General features: G+C 44.7%; 1 protein-coding gene across 3 annotated transcripts in view; it reads left to right on the top strand.

The window, feature by feature from the left end:
• CPNE8 (copine 8) overlaps window positions 1-24,250 on the top strand; it is a 285,766-nt gene that overhangs the window by 66,957 nt on the left and 194,559 nt on the right. For all 3 annotated transcript variants that reach the window (XM_074942429.1, XM_074942430.1, XM_074942431.1), the window contains exons 5-6: window positions 1,170-1,209; window positions 18,526-18,602. In XM_074942429.1, the coding sequence (XP_074798530.1) occupies window positions 1,170-1,209; window positions 18,526-18,602 (117 nt within the window). The remainder of the gene's footprint in view (window positions 1-1,169; window positions 1,210-18,525; window positions 18,603-24,250) is intronic.

The following is a 24,250-nucleotide window of genomic DNA, read 5'->3' as shown; positions in this document are numbered from 1 at the left end:
TTTGCCTTCGCAAGTTGTTTCTCCCTTCATTTTTTAAGTTTTATAACATTCTAAATATATTTATTTGCCTGGTTCGTGTTACAGAAGAATATAATTTTATTTTTTGGAACATAAATTATCTTGTAATTCACGATATATGCTAACTGGTGCTGCACAGGTCTAACACCCAGCAATTTCCTGTTACTTCATTTGATCACAGGATCTATAACCTGATTCTCAGACAATATTAATAGGTGCATTGGTAATGTTATATTCCTGCACACACAGCCCTCACTGAAAGATTCATATTGATCTGTAAAAGAGAGAGGCAACTACAATACAATGGATGGAGAATGGGAGTGGGGAGGAAATCCCACAAATGACCTTTGTCTAGTAGTAGTGCAACTAGGTTTGACCCTTTATTTATAGTTATTTGTAAACAAATACATGCAGCTATATGGTCAGTATTACATCATAGGCAACTGAAGAGCAAGTGAGGGCTGGATAATCAAATTCACAATTTATATTCGCCACTGACCATCTCCAGAAAGGTCAGTAGTGAACCGTTCATGGAGCACATTCTAATCATTAAAGCACAGTAAGCATTTATAAGGTCATACTGTCATTGCCAGAGTGGAGTAAAGGAGCATTATTGTAAATGTAAAGGAGCATTAAAACTTTACACCTGTTTTATGCTCCTGGGGGAATTCACTAAAAATGGGAACAATTCCTTAACAATGGGAACAACTAAGCAGGCAGTTACCAGCAAAAAGGAACGGAGAGGGTGTAGGGTCAGTGGCGCCTGATATACCGGTGCATGAGTGTGGCACTCAACGAGGCGCTACTGTAGACCCTCCGGATACTGCTAAGGCAAAAATCTCCACTACTGCGCACGTGGGCGCACGTGCACCTAGAATGGAATGGCCATGTGCAACACCTCTAGAAGAACAACAGTTTTGAAAGGTAGGTAACCTTTTTTTTTTTTTTTTTTTTTTTTTTTAAATGGAACAGGTGAGTAACCATTTTTTCTGGTATGAGGGAATCTCATTTACTACTGAAGTGTCTTTTCAAATGTCTTTATATCAATTCTGTATATTTCTTTTGTATATGCGAATACACTGAAATGTCTGTTTTTACGTTTCCTTAACTCTGCCACCTGGCAGTAATTGTTTTTTCTTTAATTTTTTTAGGTATGATGTTGATTCAAAGAGTCCCAACCTATCAAAGCATGTAAGTGGATGGTTATAATACTCTACTTATTATGGTTTTTTCCTCATAGGGTTTATCTTAGAGTAACTTTTTAATTACATCTTCTAGAACGTTTTATGGTATTTACTGGCAAATTGTGTCAAATGCAGCAGACACAAATACAGGGAATGTGTTGTGATTTAGATGTGTGTAACTCTGCTAAAATGGGATTTTTATATGTCCAATACGCAGAATGTACATTAGGAAGGGATATATTTTTTTAAAGTTAATATCTGTTTAGATAAATGAAGGACATCATCTCCTTACTGACACTTTTTTGTGTGGCCCAAGAGTTGAGTAATTTACATGCTGATGCATAGATTTTTTTCTAACTAGAAATCTTTAGCACGTGTAGCATCATGGAAAGGAAAAGTTCCAGATTATGCAATATTTTAATTCAGATACACTAGAGCACGATAGAGAGGCTGTAATATCTGTTGAGTATAACTATTTTATTAATTGAAGGGAGACTTTGGAGGAAGAATCCCTGGGAATCTGTAGTCTGTTTGGAAGAAGAGGTTCATTGGGAGCATTGGGTGGGGGACTGCAGGGAACCCTGCAGCTCATTTTGGGGAGAAAAGGGTAGGTTTGCCTGGGGCTGCAGGGTGGGGAGAATGGTATGGCTCTGACATTTAAGTGACTCAGAAATCCTGGGTTGCAGAGACTGTTTCATTATAATCTATATTCAAGAGAGAGTTAAAAAATCAAGATGCTGCATCTCAAGAATCTCCATGAACTAAAAAAGGACAATGATTTAAATGCAGAATATAATCATTTTTAAAAAAAAAAAGGCAATTCTGTTTTGCATTTTTAAAAAATATATGTCCACGTAACCCACACAAATCAAAGCAAATATTTGTAGAATTCAGTAAATCTTTTAAACTACTTGTCAAATCCTTTTTAAAAAAAAAAATCAATCACAAGCTCTTTTTCAATTGATCTTATAAAATGGCTGGGGAGGTTTCCATATTTTTGGGAAGGTGAGTGGTTTATTTGTTGTGATAAGAGGTTATTCTGGGGAACAATGAATGGGAATGGGAGTAATTTATGGGGCAGAGGATTGGAGTGGGGCTATGGTAGGGTGACAGGGTGGGTGAGGTCTGTTTATTGGCTGTAGGGGATCTCTCCTTGGGAAAGGCAGGGGGTTCCCTAAGCCCAGCCCCACTCACTGAGCTGCCATTTGGGGGTAGAGGGCAGAGGGAATGAGCCAAATTTCATAACTTCCACAAGGTCCTGGATGGATTCAAATGTCACTTTCACTCAGAGCGGGTAGGAGGGAGACCCCTTCCCCTTGCAAAGGGCTTTTGTCCCAGCCCTCCCAGCTGCAGGGGGCCGTGGTCAGACACCCCCCTCCCTTGGCCTAGGGAGCCAAGGCCTAGGCCTACTCCTACTGCAGCAGGGCCTGCCCCTGCCTCAGTGCAGGACAAAGAGGATTCCCCTCCCCCCAGTCTCTCTCCTGCCAGTGGACTGAAGGGGGGCTCTGGCCTAGAAGGGCCAAGGGGAGCCTGAGGAAAAAGAAGAGGAAGGGCTGGTCACAGAAGCCCCTGGGGCGGGGCTGTTCTAGGTGGGGGATGCTCTGGGGAAGGGAAATGAGGAGGGTAGAGAAAAGGTTCAAAAGCTATTCATGTAGAACACATAATAGAATAGAAATTCATAAATAATTGTGATTAATTAGTACATTTTAGAATTTGGTCAACTGAAATGGAGGCAAAATTAAATTATTCATCATGTGTTAGTTACACAGTTCTAAAACATATGGTTTAAAGGCACTTTAGTTGTTGGATCCTGTTTCCAGGTGCTTATATCTATTATTATAATAAAATTGTCTTTTGTTCGGACATTTGTCAGCCCAAAGTGGATGTGTTTGAAGGAGAAATATTCAGCTGAAGTTGTCTAAAGCTTGAAAAACAAATGTCCATGTTTTGAGAAAATTAATATGCTTCACTGTGCTTGGGTAATTAAAAATGGCTTAATTGTAAAATTTCAAACTTACAGCCTGATTGATTGAAAATTTATTGAAGTCATTGGAAAATTTCCCATTTATTTCAGTGAGCATTTTAGCAAATCCTAGTACTTAAGTGAGTGTGATTTGATGTGCTTTGAAGAAATAATGCTTAGAAATAAAAAAAATTAAGTGATTTTGAAAATCTCATGCAGGTTGACAGTATGAGTGAATATTACTGCTTCTTCCAGTTATTGCTATGTGTGCTCCACATGTGCACCCATACACTCTTTGTCAGAGATTTTGTTAGCAGTGTCCATGGGTCTGTGCCTGCATCCTACGCACGCTCCTGATCTTGCATATGAATATGTAGGAAGGGGTGGTCCTGCTGCCACTCCAGTTCCTTCTCAACCGCAGGTGCTTGAGATGGAGTGTTATAGAATCATAGAATATCAGGGTTGGAAGGGACCCCAGAAGATCATCTAGTCCAACCCCCTGCTCAAAGCAGGACCAATTCCCAGTTAAATCATCCCAGCCAGGGCGTTGTCAAGCCTGACCTTAAAAACCTCTAAGGAAGGAGATTCTACCACCTCCCTAGGTAACGCATTCCAGTGTTTCACCACCCTCTTAGTGAAAAAGTTTTTCCTAATATCCAATCTAAACCTCCCCCATTGCAACTTGAGACCATTACTCCTCGTTCTGTCATCTGCTACCATTGAGAACAGTCTAGAGCCATCCTCTTTGGAACCCCCTTTCAGGTAGTTGAAAGCAGCTATCAAATCCCCCCTCATTCTTCTCTTCTGCAGACTAAACAATCCCAGCTCCCTCAGCCTCTCTTCATAAGTCATGTGCTCTAGACCCCTAATCATTTTTGTTGCCCTTCGCTGGACTCTCTCCAATTTATCCACATCCTTCTTGTAGTGGGGGGCCCAAAACTGGACACAGTACTCCAGATGAGGCCTCACCAGTGTCGAATAGAGGGGAACGATCACATCCCTCGATCTGCTCGCTATGCCCCTACTTATACATCCCAAAATGCCATTGGCCTTCTTGGCAACAAGGGCACACTGCTGACTCATATCCAGCTTCTCGTCCACTGTCACCCCTAGGTCCTTTTCCGCAGAACTGCTGCCTAGCCATTCGGTCCCTAGTCTGTAGCGGTGCATTGGATTCTTCCATCCTAAGTGCAGGACCCTGCACTTATCCTTATTGAACCTCATCAGATTTCTTTTGGCCCAATCCTCCAATTTGTCTAGGTCCTTCTGTATCCTATCCCTCCCCTCCAGCGTATCTACCACTCCTCCCAGTTTAGTATCATCTGCAAATTTGCTGAGAGTGCAATCCACACCATCCTCCAGATCATTTATGAAGATATTGAACAAAACCGGCCCCAGGACCGACCCCTGGGGCACTCCACTTGACACCAGCTGCCAACTAGACATGGAGCCATTGATCACTACCCGTTGAGCCCGACAATCTAGCCAGCTTTCTACCCACCTTATAGTGCATTCATCCAGCCCATACTTCTTTAACTTGCTGACAAGAATACTGTGGGAGACCGTGTCAAAAGCTTTGCTAAAGTCAAGAAACAATACATCCACTGCTTTCCCTTCATCCACAGAACCAGTAATCTCATCATAAAAGGCGATTAGATTAGTCAGGCATGACCTTCCCTTGGTGAATCCATGCTGACTGTTCCTGATCACTTTCCTCTCATGTAAGTGCTTCAGGATTGATTCTTTGAGGACCTGCTCCATGATTTTTCCAGGGACTGAGGTGAGGCTGACTGGCCTGTAGTTCCCAGGATCCTCCTTCTTCCCTTTTTTAAAGATTGGCACTACATTAGCCTTTTTCCAGTCATCCGGGACTTCCCCCGTTCGCCACGAGTTTTCAAAGATAATGGCCAAGGGCTCTGCAATCACAGCCGCCAATTCCTTCAGCACTCTCGGATGTAACTCGTCCGGCCCCATGGACTTGTGCACGTCCAGCTTTTCTAAATAGTCCCTAACCACCTCTATCTCCACAGAGGGCTGGCCATCTCTTCCCCATTCTGTGATGCCCAGCGCAGCAGTCTGGGAGCTGACCTTGTTAGTGAAAACAGAGGCAAAAAAAGCATTGAGTACATTAGCTTTTTCCACATCCTCTGTCACTAGGTTGCCTCCCTCATTCAGTAAGGGGCCCACACTTTCCTTGGCTTTCTTCTTGTTGCCAACATACCTGAAGAAACCCTTCTTGTTACTCTTGACATCTCTTGCTAGCTGCAGCTCCAGGTGCGATTTGGCCCTCCTTATATCTTTCCTACATGCCCGAGCAATATTTTTATACTCTTCCCTGGTCATATGTCCAACCTTCCACTTCTTGTAAGCTTCTTTTTTATGTTTAAGATCCGCTAGGATTTCACCATTAAGCCAAGCTGGTCGCTTGCCATGTTTACTATTCTTTCGACTCATCGGGATGGTTTGTCCCTGTAACCTCAACAGGGATTCCTTGAAATACAGCCAGCTCTCCTGGACTCCCTTCCCCTTCATGTTTAGTCCCCCAGGGGATCCTGGCCATCTGTTCCCTGAGGGAGTCGAAGTCTGCTTTCCTGAAGTCCAGGGTCTGTATCCTGCTGCTTACCTTTCTTCCCTGCGTCAGGATCCTGAACTCAACCAACTCATGGTCACTGCCTCCCAGATTCCCATCCACTTTTGCTTCCCCCACTAATTCTACCCGGTTTGTGAGCAGCAGGTCAAGAAAAGCGCCCCCCCTAGTTGGCTCCCCTAGCACTTGCGCCAGAAAATTGTCCCCTACGCTTTCCAAAAACTTCCTGGATTGTCTATGCACCGCTGTATTGCTCTCCCAGCAGATATCAGGAAAATTAAAGTCACCCATGAGAATCAGGGCATGCGATCTAGTAGCTTCCGTGAGTTGCCGGAAGAAAGCCTCATCCACCTCATCCCCCTGGTCCGGTGGTCTATAGCAGACTCCCACCACTACATCACTCTTGTTGCACACACTTCTAAACTTAATCCAGAGACACTCAGGTTTTACCACAGTTTCGTACCGGAGCTCTGAGCAGTCATACTGCTCCCTTACATTCAGTGCTACTCCCCCACCTTTTCTGCCCTGCCTGTCCTTCCTGAACAGTTTATAACCATCCATGACTGTACTCCAGTCATGTGAGTTATCCCTCCAAGTCTCTGTTATTCCAATCACGTCATAGTTCCTTGACATCACCAGGACCTCCAGTTCTCCCTGCTTGTTTCCAAGGCTTTGTGTATTTGTATATAAGCACTTGAGATAACCTGTTGATCGCCCCTCATTCCCAGTATGAGGCAGGAGCCCTCCCCTCACAGACATTCCTGCCTGTGCTTCCTCCCGGTATCCCGCTTTCCCACTTACCTCAGGGCTTTGGTCTCCTTCCCCCGGTGAACCTAGTTTAAAGCCCTCCTCACTAGGTTAGCCAGCCTGCTGGCAAAGATGCTCTTCCCTCTCTTCGTAAGATGGAGCCCGTCTCTGCCCAGCACTCCTCCTTCATGGAACACCATCCCATGGTCAAAGAATCCAAAGCCTTCTCTCCGACACCACCTGCGTAGCCATTCGTTGACTTCCACGATTCGACGGTCCCTACCCAGGCCTTTTCCTTCCACGGGGAGGATGGACGAGAACACCACTTGCGCCTCCAACTCCTTTATCCTTCTTCCCAGAGCCACGTAGTCCGCAGTGATCCGCTCAAGGTCATTCTTGGCAGTATCATTGGTGCCCACGTGGAGAAGCAGGAAGGGGTAGCGATCCGAGGGCTTGATGAGTCTCAGCAGTCTCTCCGTCACATCGCGAATCTTAGCCCCTGGCAAGCAGCAGACTTCTCGGTTTTCCCGGTCAGGGCGGCAGATAGATGACTCAGTCCCCCGGAGGAGAGAGTCCCCGACCACCACCACCCGCCTTCTCCTCTTGGGAGTGGTGGTCGTGGAACCCCCAACCTCAGGACATCTCATCTCATGCCTTCCAACCAGCGGAGTCTCCTTCTGCTTTCTCCCCCCAGACATATCATCTGGTCCACTCTCCGCAATGGTACCTGTGGAGAGAACATGAAAGCGGTTGGTTACCTGTGTCTGTGTTACTGGAACCCGGACATTCCGCTTACCTCTTCTGGAGGTCACATGTTGCCAAGCTTCTTCACTGGCCTCTTGGCTCCTCTGTGCAACCTGCTCTATATCTTTAGAGCTTTGTGCCCCTAGAAGCCTATCCTGCATTTTGTCCAGAAAATCCTCAGTTTCTCGTATACAACGCAGGGTCGTTATCTGTTGTTCCAGACCTTCAATCTTCTCTTCCAATATGGAGACCAGCTTGCACTTTGTACAGACAAAGCCGCTTCTGTCCTGTGGAAGAAAGACAAACATGGCACATCCAGTGCAGGTCACAACAGCTGAACCCCCCCCTTCCATATCACCTACCTACTATGAGCTTCCTCAGAGACGTTTGCAAGATGTAAGCCTCCCTGGGCTCACTCCAGGCGAACTCCCAGGCAAACTCCTGCTGTGAGCTGCTCTGCTGTCCCCGCTGCTCAGCTGGTTCGCTGCCGCAGTGTTGTGTCTGCGTCCTAGCTACCTATCTTGCTGGGTTTTTTTCTTATTTGTTTTTATTATTTTAGTATATAGTTAAGTCCCTACCAAATTCACGGCCATGAAAAATGTGTCATGGACCATGAAATCTGGTCTCCCCCTGCCTGCCCCCTGGTGAAATCTGGTCTTTTTTGTGTGCTTTTTACCCTATATTATACAGATTTTAATGGGGGAAACCAGTGTTTCTCAAATTGGGGGTGCTGACCCAAAACAGAGTTGCAGGGGGTGTGCAAGGTAATTTTAGAGGGGGTTGTGATATTGTCACCCTTACTACTTTGCTGCTGCCTGCAGAGCTGGGTAGCCAGAAAGTGGCAGCTGCTGACTGAGGGACCAGCTCTGCAGGCAGCAGCACAGAAGTAAGAGTGGTAATGCAAAACCATGCCATCTTTACTTCTGCGGGCGGCAGCACAGAAGTAAGGGTAGCAATACCTCAACCCCCTCCTACAATAACCTTGCGACTCCCCCAGCAAACTCCTTTTTGGATCAGGACCCCTACAATTACGTGGTGAAATTTCAGATTTTATTTATATAGTGATTTTTATTTTATTTTCCACTTTATAATTTATTTAAGAGAACTTTGTTCTTTTGGGGAGTTCCCCTACCCCATTCTTCTTTGCCTGGTCAGATCCTACCTTCCAACTTGGCCTTCTCTGTCTGCAGTCTTTCTTAACTCTGGTGACCATCCCGGCTTCGGTAAGAAAAGGCCTTGGGGGACCCTCAAAGTCTTCCAGCCTGTCTAAAAGGAAGATGCTCCATTCTGTCGAAAGAGAGATGAAGAGAAGGGGAAAGTCACCATTTTGACTTGAGAAAAAAGAGGCGTCATGTCATAGCATGGGTACTGCTGAGTTGTCTACATCTTCTGGTATCGCAATCCTAGCACTGCCAAAGAAGACTATGTTGCGTCCTGAGAAACCTTCCAAGAAGCAATCTTGAGTGAGTGGCATCAGCATCTGTATGAGGATTGGAGTACAAAAATTCCTCCAGGACTAAGATCTTGAAGTTGTCATCCTCAGAATAGTCTTCCTCATGAGGCCATGGTAGAGATGCTGGTACTTCCTGACGTGCTGACTACCCAGGAATGCTTTCCAGATTACCTGGACAACTAGCTCCTTAAGGATTGCTCCTTTCTCAAAGTGCAGTTGGTAACCAATGAGGCCCTATCTTTTTTCCACTCCTTGGGCATCCGACTCAACATGGAAAAATCTATTCTCATACCTATACAGTCAATAGACTTCATTGGAGCCAGTCTGGACTCCACTACTTCCTGAACATACGTGTCCATGAATAGGTTCACCACAATGCACAGTCTCACTTCCATGATACAACAAAGCCTGCAAACCATAGCAAGGTTTTGCCTTCAACCCCTGGACCACATGGCAGCTCGTCCTTTTGTAACATCCCTTGCAAGACTATGCTCCCGTTGTCTTCAAGCCTGGCTCAGGTCTGTCTACCCACCCATTAAGCATCATCTGTCTAAGGGGGTATCAATATCTGAATGGGTCCTCAACTCCCACGAAGACCTTTTGGATCCTTCCACTAGTTGTAAGGGTTTCCATAGTTACATCCTCCTAATATGCTTGCCATCACTTCCTACCAAACATCAAGGGCCACTCAATGTTACGACTGTGGTGTGGGTGATCAGGCCCAGTGGCTAGCACAGAAGTCATGCCTAATGGTTGGTGCGGGAGCCAGGAGTCAAGTTGGAGGGTTGGAGCCAGGGGCCAAGCTGGGGCGTCAGAGCTGGAGTCAGGAGCTATCAGAGAAGCAGTGGACTGGAGTAGGACAGGAACAAGGCTGTGAATGAGGTAGGGGAAAGGCTGGGAACAAGGCTGTCAAGGGAGTAATCACATTTGTGGGCATAAGTGTTGAGCAGCCAGCGACCTGCTGCTGAGTAGACCTACTGGCTCCCTTCAGACAATCAGGCAGTCCTACCACGACTCAGCTGAGCTCATTAATTCACCTGGAGACTGGTCTGGCTAGTCCTCAGGCTCATCTGAAGGAGCTAATTCCTGATGCTTGATCAGAGTAATGCTGGACAATAGAGCAGCAGTGTATTCTTTAAAGCGCCAAGGAGAAAGATCCTAGCCTTACGCTTAGAATCCATAAAACTTCGGAATTGGTGCACTTCCCATTGCATAGAGATTTCAGCTATTTATCTACTGGGATTGCAGAATACCATAGTGGACTCCTTGATTAGTGTTTCTACCGTGACCACAAGTGGATGCTGAACAATTCAGTATTTCAGAAGATTTATCTTAACTGGGGCTCACCAGAGACAGATCTCTATGTTGACACCATCCTGTATGAAGTCCCAAAGGTTCTGTTTGAAAGGGGGGCACAGCTGCAAGTTGTTGGGAGATACTGTCCTTACCCCTTGGCCTTGAATATTAGTATATCCTTATCCCCCATCTCTGTTGCTGCTCAAGGTTCTGAGCAAGAGCGATTGGTGGCCATCCTTATGGTGCCATCCTGGCCAAAAACAGGTATGGTTCCCAGATCTGGTTCCTCTGTCTCTGCAACTGCCTCTCTGCCTTCCGCTGACAGCAGACCTCCTCACCCAGGAATCAGGAGCCATGACTCACCCAACCTCTCATCACTCCACCTCAAATCCTGGCTCCGAGATGGCTCTCTCCAAGCAGTACTGATCATCAGTAGAAAACCCATCACAAGGAAAACTTACCGGCAGAAGTGGAAACATTTTTAAGCCTGGTGTAATCCATACTTCCTCTTGAGTTTCACCTTACACCCACTCTTTATTACCTGCTAAATCTAAAAACCCTGGGTTTATCACTGAGCTCAATCAAAGTTCATCTGGCTGCCATTACAACCTTTCACTCTTCACCCCCCCCCCCTTTTTTTTTTTTTTGGTCTTTGCTCACCGTGAGGTTCCTTAAGGGTCTGTTTAACCTTTTTTCTGCTACTTCGGGATAATGGCAACTTTTTGCTGGGAACCAAGAGATTGCAAATCAGCAGAATCAAATGTAGTTGGCTTTTGTGTTCTGGCACCCTACTAGTATCACTCTCTTGACCGCCTGTACTTGGATGGCCTTTTGTGTTCCACTAGGACCCCAGTGCCCCTTTCACTGGGTGCTGCCTCCTGGCAGTACCCCCACAGTTCTGGGTCTCCCCCTCCCAGGGGCACCCCCCACCCACTAACCCTACCTCGCCTCAGTCTTAGCTCCTGCCAGTCACCAGCTAGCCCCCGCGCCCTGGGGCAGACTGCAGTATGAGCCACTCATCACCAGCAAGGTTGGGTTTGGACCTGCTGCCTCTGCCTACCCGGGGCTGCCCCTGCAACCCCCGTACCTAATAGGCCTTCTGAGGCCTGCAGCCTGCATCTTTCCTAGGCCAGAGCTCCCCGGCTCCCTTGGCCTTTCCCCAGCCCTGCTCCAAACTAGGTCCTTTATTCAGGTCCCTGCAGCCAGGTCGCTCCCTCTCAGAGCTAGAGAGAGTGCTCTTCTGCTCCTGGCTTCCCTGGCTTTTATAAGGCCCGCTGGTCTGTTTGGGGCATGGCCCCCAGCTGTGGCTGCTCTGCCAATCAGCCCAGCTCTTCCCCCGCCCCAGCCCTCTCCCAGGGCTATCTTAAACCTCTCTGGGCCCGAGCAGGTGTCCACCCCACTACATACTGGTATTTTCCTTCATGGGAAGCATGGATTTTTCATTTTGTGGTCTACTTTCAATTGCAGCTTTCCTTCAAGGCACCCATTGCCTCTCCATATGCTTTTAAAATGGTCTCCATTGTACATGGGACTCCCCTTTTTTGCTTCTTGCACTGCAGCTATAGAATTCTGATGTTACACCCTGATCAGATCCATGACTTGTATGGATGTATTCCCCAATTAGGTCTGTGGAGCTTACCATTCATGACCACAGACTTCCGTTGGTACGGTCTTATTTTTGGGTTAGTTACTGTGAGGTCACATTTTTCTCTGAGCTGCATTATGCCCTCATTGTACATTTATTAGAGTGTGCCTGCTCTTTGTAATGCGTGTTTTCAAGTCCAGTTCACACCAAGGAATCACACTGCAGGAGGCCCTGTTATCCAGCTGAAATCGCAAAGGGTGTTTCCCTGTTAACAGTGTATGGATGGAGGGAGGTATCTTCCCTTGTTGTTTTCCTGTCCCAACAGCATGAAGCTGATATGCTCGCAGACTCAAAAAGAGAGTCATGATATCATCATTGCAGACTACTCTGCCGAAATCTGGGAATCTGTCAAATCCCCCAAATTGCATGTAGCAGTTAGGGTCTATTCCCTTCCCTTCAGATTGGTCTCTGTTGAAAAATCTGTGTTGCTTCACAGTTTTGTTCTGCTTTGGGGAGCAATAGCTCCCCAGGGCTCCCAGGACTGCTGTAAGGCTTAAGGCAGTCATGAGCTCAAAATGGTGCAGACCTCTCTGCCTTGTTCTGTAGTAAGGTCAAATAATAGTTTTACTTTGCTGCTGTTTTTGTCTTCCTGCATGTCCATGGTCTGTGTCTAGTTCAAACTCCTTGTTCCACTGCGTCCATTGCTGAGCTAGGTTTATGTGTCCAAATCCAAGGCTCTAGGGAGGTTTCAGAGTGAGTTCCATGGCTCATGCTGCCAGTTACTTCACTTCAGAGAACTCACAGCTCTGACACTGCCATATGGTTGCCAGGTGTCCGGTTTTCGATCAGAACACCAGGTTGAAAAGTGACCCTGGCAGTTCCGGTCTGTGGCCATTAAAAGTCTGGTTGGCAGCACAGCAGGACTGGCAGGCTCCCTGCCCGATTCCGGGTAGCTCCTGGGGAGCAGCCACTTCGAGGCGGAGGGGCGACCAGGGAGGCTCCCTACACTGTCCCAGCCTCCAGGAGCTGCCCCGAATGGCGGCTCCACATCTTCCATTGGACGGGAACTGCAGCCAATGGGATGTGAGGTGGTGGCGACTGTGGGTGGCGGCAGTGCATGGAGCCCCCTGGCCGCCCCTCCACCGAGGAGCCGGAGGGACATGTCATGCTTCCTGGGAGGCGCCTGAGGTCAGAGCTACCCGGAGCCCACACCTGAATCCCCTGCCCCAGGCCTGAGCCCCCTTCTGCATGCTGAACCCCTTGGCCCCTGCCCAGAGCCCCTTCCTGCACCCCAAACTGTTCATCGCTGCAGCCCTCACCCCCTCCCAGACCCCAACCCCCTGCCTTAGCTAGGAGCCCCCTCCTGCACCGTGAACCCCTCATTTCTGGCTCCAGCCAAGAGCCCATATCCCTCCCACACTCCAACCCCATATCTCAACCTGGAGCCCCCTCACACACTCTGAACCCTTCGACCCCAGCCTGGAGCCCCCTCCTCCATCACAAACCCATCGTCCCCAGAGCCCCATCCCCAGCCGGAGCTCTAATCCCCTGCCCTGGCCTGGAGCCCCCTCCCACACTCCGAATTCCTCGGCCCCAGCCCGGAGCCCCCTCCTGCACCACAAATCCTTGATCCCTGGCCCCACTCCAGAGCCCACACCCCCAGACAGAGCCCTCACTCTTTTCTGCACCCCAACCCCCTGCCCTAGCCCGGTGAAAATGAGCGAGTGAGTGAGGGTGGGGGAGCGAGCGACGGAGGGAGGGGGATGGAGAGAGCTGGGGGCAAGGCCTCGGGGAAGGTGTTTGGTTTTCTGCAGTTAAAAAGTTGGCAACCCTACATTGCCATCATGTTTCATTACCAAAGACTGAAACTGACTGCAGGTTAAGTTTAGCAAGTGGAAAAATCCTATGCACTTTTAAAAATCCTATGCACTGTGCTGTCCATGTGGCTGAGCTGCTTCCAGCCTAACTCCACTGATTGCACCTGGCGTCCTGTCCATAATAGTCCCCGCAGTGAACACGGGCCCTCCGACTCTAATTTCATGGATCACGATACACTAACAACACAGGAATTCAAATTTTTTAAAAAACGTTTATTGTAGCATCGTAACTGAGAATTTATACCCCAGAAGTGAAGAAAATGAAAATTTTGATTTCTGCAACCAGAACTTACTTATGTTACATATGAAATGTAAACCTAAATATTAATACTATTTGCAGAGCTCATTAATTACTGCTTCTCTCCAGGGGAAATCAGTTGCAGTTGATAGAACCTTGTAGTGTTGCATGAATGTATTTTTCATCAAGGGGTGTGTGTGTGTGTGTGTGTGTGTGTGTGTTTTTATATAGGTTTCAGAGTAACAGCCGTGTTAGTCTGTATTCGTAAAAAGAAAAAAGAAAAGGAGTACTTGTGGCACCTTAGAGACTAACCAGTTTATTTGAGCATGAGCTTTCGTGAGCTACAGCTCACTTCATCGGATGCATAGCATATCGTGGAAACTGCAGAAGACATTATATACACACAGAGACCATGAAACAAAACTTCCTCCCACCCCACTGTCCTGCTGCTAACAGCTTATCTAAAGTGATCATCAAGTGATCATCAAGGAAGGCCATTTCCAGCACAAATCAAGGTTTTCTCACTCTCCCCCCCTCCCCCCCCCCACACACACAGACTTATGAGGAGAGGCTGAGGGAACTGGGATTGTTTAGTCTGCAGAAGAGAAGAATGAGGGGGGATTTGATAGCTGCTTTCAACTACCTGAAAGGGGGTTCCAAAGAGGATGGATCTAGACTGTTCTCAGTGGTAGAAGAGGACAGGACAAGGAGTAATGGTCTCAAGTTGCAGTGGGGGAGGTTTAGGTTGGATATTAGGAAAAACTTTTTCACCAAGAGGGTGGTGAAACACTGGAATGCGTTACCTAGGGAGGTGGTGGACTCTCCTTCCTTAGAAGTTTTTAAGGTCAGGCTTGACAAAGCCCTGGCTGGGATGGTTTAGTTGGGGATTGGTCCTGCTTTGAGCAGGGGGTTGGACTAGATGACCTCCTGAGGTCCCTTCCAACCCTGATATTCTATGATTCTATGACTTGCCCCCCACCTCCCCAGTCCTTAATCTCCCAGCTCAAGATCTATTGTTCAGCTTCCCAAAGGAGAGGCTGGGAAGTCCATGTTGCTCTGGGGCATTGGTGGCTGGTATCAATGTCCTGGCAGTTGGATTTGCCACTAGCTTTTCAGAGGGTCCAGTTATATGGGGAACAAGACCCAGACAGCTGGGTGCCACCCACATCTATGTCTCTTCGCCTGCCTGGAGAGCAAACAGCCGTTTCCCATCCCCAGGTAACAATGCAGCACACAGGGGAAACTGAGCTGTTTTTTAGCTGTATCCAACCTAAACCTCCCCCACTGCAACTTGAGACCATTACTCCTTGTCCTGTCCTCTTCTACCACTGAGAACAGTCTAGATCCATCCTCTTTGGAACCCCCTTTCAGGTAGTTGAAAGCAGCTATCAAATCCCCCCTCATTCTTCTCTTCTGCAGACTAAACAATCCCAGTTCCCTCAGCCTCTCCTCATAAGTCTGTGTGTGTGTGGGGGGGGGGGGGAAAGAGTGAGAAAACCTTGATTTGTGCTGGAAATGGCCTTCCTTGATGATCACTTTAGATAAGCTGTTAGCAGCAGGACAGTGGGGTGGGAGGAAGTTTTGTTTCATGGTCTCTGTGTGTATATAATGTCTTCTGCAGTTTCCACGATATGCTATGCATCCGATGAAGTGAGCTGTAGCTCACGAAAGCTCATGCTCAAATAAACTGGTTAGTCTCTAAGGTGCCACAAGTACTCCTTTTCTTTTTTGTTTTTATATAGTGCTTTTAAATGTAAGTGCCTGAAGTTAGGCTCCTGAGTTCATATTTAGGCACCTGCCTGATTTTTTTTAAAGCGCTGAGCACCCAACAGCTACCACTGAAGTCAATATGCATATTGATCGCACCGACATTGAAACCAGACACTGTAGTAACATAGCCTAGTTTCCAAGGTCAATAACCACAGAACCTCCCTTTACTTAGAGCCAGGCCTGTGGAAATAAGTTTACCTTTTATCTGAATGCAGAGAAGTCCTATATTTTAAAATGTTAAGTCTGCTATTACTGAATATATTTACTGTATATCTCTCATTTGACATTTCTGAAAGATAAATTAACAGTGACATTGTCAATGTTTCCATGAGAATTTCAGGTGTTTCATAGGACAGTAACTTTGTATTTATGGAGTGATTCCTGAGCATTGTCAAGCATCTACAGTTTTCACTGAAGTCAACTGAAGCTTTTTTAAAGGGAATTGTGGGTCGTTGTTTCAGGCTCTTTTTCCTATTTAGTTATTCGCATCACACATGGATGTTTTGAGACAACAGGTCCTTCTGTATGTTATACCTTATTCAGTGATGAGGTGCCAAAACCTTAACAACCGGTTCCCTATAAAAAGTTCTGATTTAAGGGATGTGCCAAGGGGTGGAGGGGGTGGGGGTGTAATGGCAGGGAAGAGAATGCACAGAGGCAAAAGGGGCTTGTGACAGGGAGGGAGTGGCACAAGGGAGAAGTGGACAGGAGGGGGTTGTTGCAAGGGGCTGGCAGGCGGGGGTGTGTATGTGCCCAGGGTTGTTCCAGTGGGGTGAAGGTGGCAGGTAGGGGTTTGCACAAGGGAGGAGTGGGCAGGAGGGAGATGGCAGGCGGGGGGGGGGGCGGGGGTGTCCCGAGGTTGATGCAGGGGTGAAGGTGACCATGGCTGGCTGTGGGGGGTTGCTGGGTGGAGGTTGCCCAGAGGCAAAAGTGGCAGGACAGGGTGGGTTGTTGGGGTGGGGGGTGCACAGGGGAGAAGGTGGGTGTTGGAGGGGGTGGCACTGGTTGGGGGAGGGGTGCTGGGTTGTTCCCAAATACACCCCCTGGCTCTCCCCGGGGCCGTGCGGCTCTCCGCGGCCCGGCTAGGTACCTTGTAGGTGGAGTAGGCACCCAGCTTCTCCGTCTGAGGAGCAGAGCGCAGCTGTGCCACAGGCCGAGCTGGGCTCCCCGCCACCTCTGGGGCTCCCAGCGGCAGTGGCAGTAGCTGCTGCTGAGAGCCCTGGGGGCGGCGGGGAGCTCGGCTCGGCCTGTGGCGCGGGGAAGAAGGCGCAGCTGCTAGTGCTAGACCCTCCCCTTCCCCATTCCGTCGCTGGCTGCTCCCTCGGGGGGAGGGATTGGCCGCGCCGCAGGCGGCCCCTCTGGAGGCAGGGAGCAGCGGCAGCCTTGTGCTCCGCTGTTTAAAAAAAATTTTGGGGGCACCAGTTTCTGGTGCCCCCAACCACTTGGCGCCCTAGGCGGCCACCTAGTCCACCTAGTGGTTGCATCGGCCCTGCCCGACAGACCCCCCAGAACTCCCACGCCTACCCAGCCCTCCCCCCGTCCCCTGACCTGCCCCCTCCAACCGCTCCCTGCCCCTTATATAACCCCTTCTCCCGGCCCGGCCCCCTTACCATGCCACTTAGCACAGCGTATATGGATGCTGCGCTGCCCGCTGGAGCTCACAGACCCACCCCCTTACCACACCGCTCAAAGTGGCAGGAGCTACAGAGCTGCCCAGGAGCGGTCCAGAGTGCTGGTGCTGGCTGTGCAGTACGCTGAGGCTCTGCGAGAGGGGGAAAGGTGGGGGAAGGGCCGGGGGAGCCTCCCCAGCTGGGAGCTCAGGGAGCCGTAACAATTTTTAACAACCGGTTCTAAAACTGGTTCAAAATTTAACAACCGGTTCGTGTGAACCGGTGTGAACTGGCTCCAGCTCACCACTGACCTTATTTAAACATGTATAAAAATATTGTCGAACCTGTATAGCAGTGTTTTAGGATACAAGGTCATTTTTGAAACTTTGCATTATATTTATTTGTGATTATTGTCTTTATTTGTTCAGTGTGTCTTAATGAATGATTCTTGTGCCAATAGTTATATTGATGAGAACTGCAATCACTCTATTTAATATGAATATTATTTTCTGTCTAAAATACTTATTCACTAAAGGAATTAAACCACTACATGTCTTCGCTTGTCAATTTGTAAAACCGCGTAAGGTCTTTCTCATATATAGAATTTATGGGAATAGATGCCATGGAATGTTAACCTCTTGTCTTGAAGTGAGATGGGTTTTTAAATGTGATTTGGTTTCCAGTATGCATAGTAGCCTTATCAGAATAAAAAATCAAGTATCCATCATTAAAGGGACACTTTCAACTAGTTAAAGCCACAGTGACATCTCTGAGGTTGTATAAGGTACAAGTCACTGTAGAATTCAGTCAATTGTGTTATAGTTTGGTTAGGGGGGAGGCTTATAGACATGCTCATTTATACTTATTTTTATTTAAATTACATTTATTGATGAGATTAATAATTTACAAAGCAGTAGATGCAACATTTTATGCTCTGCTTTTATAAATTAAACCTAATCATTACTCTCAGGGTACCCAGAGATCACTGATGTTACTGGTGCACAAAGTAGTCATCAGAAAGCAAAGTTAAATTTCAGGTTTATTTGAAAATAAAGGACAAAAAAATCAGGCAAGGGGGAATTATTGCTAGAAAATGCTATTTAAGTTTCTAAGAAAGTATTACAAGAATTAAAAGTTTAATTTTTAATGTAAAAGAGTAACTGAAATAAACTCCTTTTACTTTAAAATTAGAAATACGATAATATGTACAGTATACAATGTAACACACCCCAGGTTTTTAATGTACCTAATTTTATATCAAATGTAAGTAAAGTCTGACCTATGAATCATTGTGTAATTCCACAACAATATTTGGCAGAATATAAATGCGTATACAGATAGTAAAGCTCAATAATGAAAAACAGGATAAATGTGTTCTAGGAAAGTTCACAGACCAGATCAATGAAAAAACAGGATGTACTGGTGTCTTATGACCTTTTTTCTTGCTTTTCAGGATTTTTTGGGACAAGTGTTTTGTACACTAGGAGAGATAGTTGGATCACAGGGAAGCAGACTGGAAAAGGCAATTGCGTAAGTGCATCATTCTTGGATAAATAAGCACTGCCTCATAAGGTGTGGTCATTTCTATTAATTTATAGAGGTATTTTGCCATATACATTGTGGCAGACACAGCGTCTTGGAGAAAATAAATTGATAGGTGACTCAAATAATTTTCCATTATAGATTTTTATTATGTTTCTTTTCTGTTTCGGGTAATTATCAAATGAATTGAAGATGTATTTAAATATCTTGTCTCCTTTCTTTGTTCTCAACTGTCTTTTAACTACATTGAGTGTAGGGCCTTAAGTGAGATTTTGTTCTTTTTTGGGATGATGATCTGTTTTATATTTGTAAGTGTAGGTTTAGAAATGGTTCACTATAGAAACAGCTTTGATTATGGTTTTAATCTTGTCAATAAGATAAATAGCTAGCTTTAATTTTAACCTTAATTTCTTATTCGAGTGCTGTCCCTGTGGGTTCTCCACTTCAGGTGTTGGTGTGTCCCAGTGCCACCAATCAGAGATATTCAGTAGCAAGCAGTGCCTGGTGTTGGGGCGTGCATGTGTAGTAGCTACCTCACTGTGCCATTGGCGCTTCATCTAGCACTCGCGTGGCTTCACCCCCTCAGGTTCTTGGGTGCAGACTGAGCTCCAAAAGCAGTGTTAAAAAAACCTAGAAAAGAGTTGGAAATAGTTGTTTGTTAACTTTTAGTTATTAGTACTTAGTTCATCGTTAGGCTTAGGTTTCCGTTTTTAATTAATTAGACTTTTCTCTAAACAAACAAAACACGGGGAAAAACCTGTCCGTTTTTTCTCTTTCATTGAAATGTTTCCCAAAAAAAGAGAGAGAGAGAAAACAAAAATGCCAGGCTCTCCAGGCTTTCAAAGAGGCAGTTCGTGCAAGGATGCTATTACTGTCTCCGGTGGGCACTCGCAGTGCGTCCGTTGCTTACAGGAGGTGCACATTCCTCAGAAATGTGCCCTCTGCAGCAACCTCAAATCCAGAGTGAGGAGGGATAGAGATCTCTGGCTCAATATGATTCTTATGGAGAAATCCCTACTGCCACCTTCTGATCCTGGAAAAACCCCACTGGGGGGGACTTTCAGGGTGGATTTGATTTAAATCATGATTTAAATCACTAGTTAGGAAGACTCGATTTAATCATGGATTTCTACATAAAAGTGCATTCTTGTTGGTTGTTATAACCTTAATATATATTCTTCACAACTCAGAGATAGATGTAGGTTTCATTTTTAGAAGGTACACACTATACATTTTTAAAGTGATTTATTTTGAAAACTTTTCAGATTAGTTTTATAGCTATATCAGAAAGTGAATTATTGGTTATTTCATTTACCAAAGGTAATTGAAGCAGATAAGTCATCTCCTAATGACTTCATAAATATCTCCAAGTCAACAGGTTAATCCATTAATATTTGGAGGATTTTCTTGCCATGCTGTATTAGGAGGAGAACATCACCAGACAGACATTTAAATGTTATGTATTCTGGTTTTTTTTCTTCAACAGCGAACATATAATATATTAATAAAACATGCATATGAATTTAGTTAAACATTCAAGTTTTTTTAAAATCAGTTTTTTGGTTTTGTTAACTATTTTAGTTAAAAACAATTTTAAATGAAATGTTTAAAAAACAAAAATTAAATCGACTATTTCAGCCAGGTCAACATCAGAAACTTAAAATATTGGCTTTCTGCAGCTAAGTCAGTTGTCTTCACCTTCATTTTCCTGTTTGTTCTTAATCTGGAAAAGAAAAACAAGCTTTCCTGCTTTTTCAGGTCCCAAACTATTTCTCAATTTGGAATTAATTAGTCCAAAGGAAGAAAATATTCTTTCTACGCCAGCAGAAGAAGCTACTGCTGCTAAAAGTGGGATTATCACTTCAACAGTCTCTGAATCCAAGTGCTTAAGTACTTCCACCAGTTCATTGGAGTGACTTTCTTTAAAACCTCATCAGCAAAACGTCTATTTCTTGAATGGTTCACCCTTACCTCTGAAGTTTATTATAGTTGGCATTATGGACGAATGATTGTGGGATGTCCATGTCACAGCCAACTCCTCTTCTTCAGCAGTTAAGGTTTGACCCTGGTACTGAGTATTGAGACTATTTGCAAGAAAATGAGCTGGAGATAGTGCTTGTTCCATTTGTTTTTATAATGCTTGTAATTTAACTCTGTCATTGCATATTTCTCTTTTTAAGATCTCACTCAGTTCCTTCCAAATTTCAACAGTATCAGCAATAAAGCCGCTATTTCCCTGCATTTTGTTCAAGGCTATAGAAATAGGCTTCAGGGTACTCAGCATGTGTTCAACATTTCTCAACATTGGGCTTAAGAGAACTTTGGCTGTGACGGTGCCCATCTATTTTTTTCATGATTTTGTTCACAAACTGTCATTAGATTAGGCCAGTTTTTGAGATAGTGCTCAAAACAGTCCACTCCTGAGTTCCATGGCATGTCTTATGGGAGAGTTAGCTTGGTTCCTCCCACTTTTTTCAGAGCAGCTGCTGCAAAGTGGTAGTTACAGAAGTATTTTTCAATTTCAACAAAATTAGCCTTATTTCTGGAACACTGAAGTCTTTGGCTAGGAGGTGCATCAAATGAGCACTGCAACCATATGTTATTAGCTTGGGACTCTCTTCTAAACAATTTCTTCTCATCTTGGATACATTTGTAGCATTGTCTGTGACCAAGCTGCGTACTAGAAATTTGAAATTTTTTTTCAGTTTGTTATAGCTTTTACTGCTCTTCTTGTAAGTATTCTGCTGTGTGTGCATTTCCTGATGTATCAATTTTTTCTGTAAGGAAGACATTCCCTCCTTCTGTTGTCACACAAGCACATACAACAGGATCATTGTGGATATTGCTCCACCCATCAAGACTCAGGTTAACAATTTTATGCTCTAGACCTTTTGCATGCTGCTCAATTTCTCTTTCATACACCTTATCCAGCAATTTGCCTGCGACATCTGCTCTGTTGGGTGGACTGTATCCTGGTCTTAATGAGTGAATTCTCTTTTTGTAATCCTCTGGTTCTTATCACAGACTTATCTATGGTTGTTTCTGGGTGATGGAGATTTTTTTTTCTTTTTGCTACAGGTGATATACTGTGGCTATGTGACATACATGATGATGTGACTGAAACACTATCATTGGCAGATAACTCTGAAACTATAGAAAATGATGGTGATCTTGAAGGTGGATAGTCTTCAGAATCCTGTATGTTGAGGATGGATTCTCCTAAACAAAATAAGTCAATGCAGTTATTTAATTTATTATTACCATACTGCTCATTTAGTATTACTTATTGCATTCACTGACACTCAGTACTACTTTAAAGGTGAAATTGTAAAAGGAAGATCTGCCAATTTCAGCTATTTATTTTTTATCACAACTGCATCTAAAATGATAGTAACCATAGTTGTTTGAGCAAAAAATATAGAGTAACATGAGAATTCAAGAATAGTCCAGAAGGAAGACAGGCAGTCCTTAAGAAAGAAGAATGATATAAAAAAGTTTACCAACCTAAAGATCCTGCATGTTCAAACATGTTCGTTTCATCATCTTCAACACAGCTTCCTCCTGAGAAGGAACAGTTCTCATGATGTTTCATTCGGGAAACCAGACTTTGCATTTCTTTGGTGCACTGTTTGCATTTTGCACACATGCTTGTCTTACCCACAGGTAGAGGAACTTCATTAAAATATTCCCAAACTGGGTCTCTTTTACGGTCTGCTGCCATTATAGGGTTTCCTTTCTAGTGAGAGAATGGTAGATCTCAAATCAATGAAGGCTACACTCAGAAAGACCTCAAGACTTCTGGAATATGCTGCTCAAACTGTTTCACTTTTGTTTCTAGTGCCTGTCCCTCCCTTCTCACATTTATCTCCAGACTTCTCCTTTGTACAGATCTATTCTGCCCCCAACAATCTTCTATTCATTGAACTTTTTGAAACTTTGCACTTTTAGAGAGAAGTAAGGGATTGACTCTGTGTACACAAATTTGCAGAGGGAAAATAGGGTTGAGGTCTGTTATTTCTTGCCTCTCTATTATGTATGTATGTATTTATTTTTATTTTAAAAACATTTTTGCTGTTAACAAGGATGTTATCTCCGGAGACACAAATCCACAGTTTGAGAACTGCAAAACTAAGCATCTCTGATGGTATCTTCTAGACTGAGCACTGAGTCCCATTGGTTTGATAGAAAGATTAACCTAAATAATCTATACAGAAGCCCCTGGAACCCCATAAGATTGGGTCCCTAATCCATGAACTATTGGAACTCATTTACAAAACTTTTCTTAAATGTTACATTAATATATTGTCATACTATAGAATTAGAATTTATAATCCCTATTCCATGATGAGATATCTTTGAGCTATAATGTATCTTAATTAAAACTATCTTTTAGGTAGGTTTTTTCCTCAAAAAGCATTTTATCAAAAAAATCCGATTTTAAATTAAAAAAAAATTCAATTTTTATTTATTTATTTTTTTAAATCATTGATTTTTATCCATCCTAGGGACTCTCTAGGCGCCTCCTCCCTGGACAGAGCGAGTACCCTTTCCTCCAGAAAAAGGAGGTAGAGGGAGAAGTCTCCTGCACATGGAGAACCATTAAAGAGAAAATAGGATAGGTGGTTTTGGTTTTGTGGAACATTGGCTCACCTTCTAATGGGGGAGGGGGTTGTATGGTTTGGCTGGCCTCCATCTCAGTAGAAGGGGAGCCAATCTTCTTGGGGACAGGCTGGCTAAAGTAGTCAGAAGGGCATTTAACTTATGACAAAAGGGGAAGGTGAAAAGAGGGAACAAGATTCAGATGTTGGGAACAAAATTAATCAAGAAACCAAAGGACATGAAGAAAAAACATAAGAGACAGAAGGAGAAATTTATGGCCAGCAGGCTTAAGGACAATAAGAAGGAGCTTTTAAACAAAAAGAATCTTAACAGTGGTCCCATTACAAGACGGATATGGTAGAGTTGAAAAGGCAGAATTGTAGGGTAATTAACAATTGGAACAATTTACCAGAGATTGTGGTGTAGTCTCTATCGCTGGCAATTTGTAAAGCAAGATTGGATGTTTTTTCTATAAAATATGCCCTAGTTCAAATAGGAATTATTTTGAGGAAGTTCTGTGGTGTGTGTTATATAGGAGGTCAGACTATATGATCACATTGATCTCTTCTGGCTTTGGAATCCATGAAACCTTAAAGCAGTTTGTTCTGGCAGCAGTGAACAGGGGTGTACAACTTTGGAATTTTAATAAAATTGATTAACCAGACCCTACTTAAGGATAGAAGAAGACCAGAACTGGACCGGTGATAAAGCTAGTAGTGAGCCATCTGGTTAAATAATTTGTTAAATATTAGGGCTGTCAAGCGATTTAAAAAACTAATTGCAATTAATCGCATTGTTAAACAATAATAGAATACCATTTATTTAAATATTTTGGATGTTTTCCACATTTTCAAATATATTGATTTCACTTACAATACAAAATTATTCTGATGCTGATCTAGTCTACAGAGTTAATCAGAGCTCTGATAGGTAAACCCTTGTGGATTGGGAGTCTATCTCAATGTTTTCAGACCACATGTGATAGGGTCACCCTCTTCCCATCCTCTTTGCTTCACACTGACTGCTCAGAGACCTTT

Source organism: Natator depressus, chromosome 1, assembly GCF_965152275.1.
Source record: "Natator depressus isolate rNatDep1 chromosome 1, rNatDep2.hap1, whole genome shotgun sequence".
Lineage (NCBI taxonomy): Eukaryota > Metazoa > Chordata > Testudines > Cheloniidae > Natator > Natator depressus.
The sequence above is the reverse complement of the archived record's forward strand: the minus strand, read 5'-3'. Positions and strand labels throughout refer to the sequence as shown.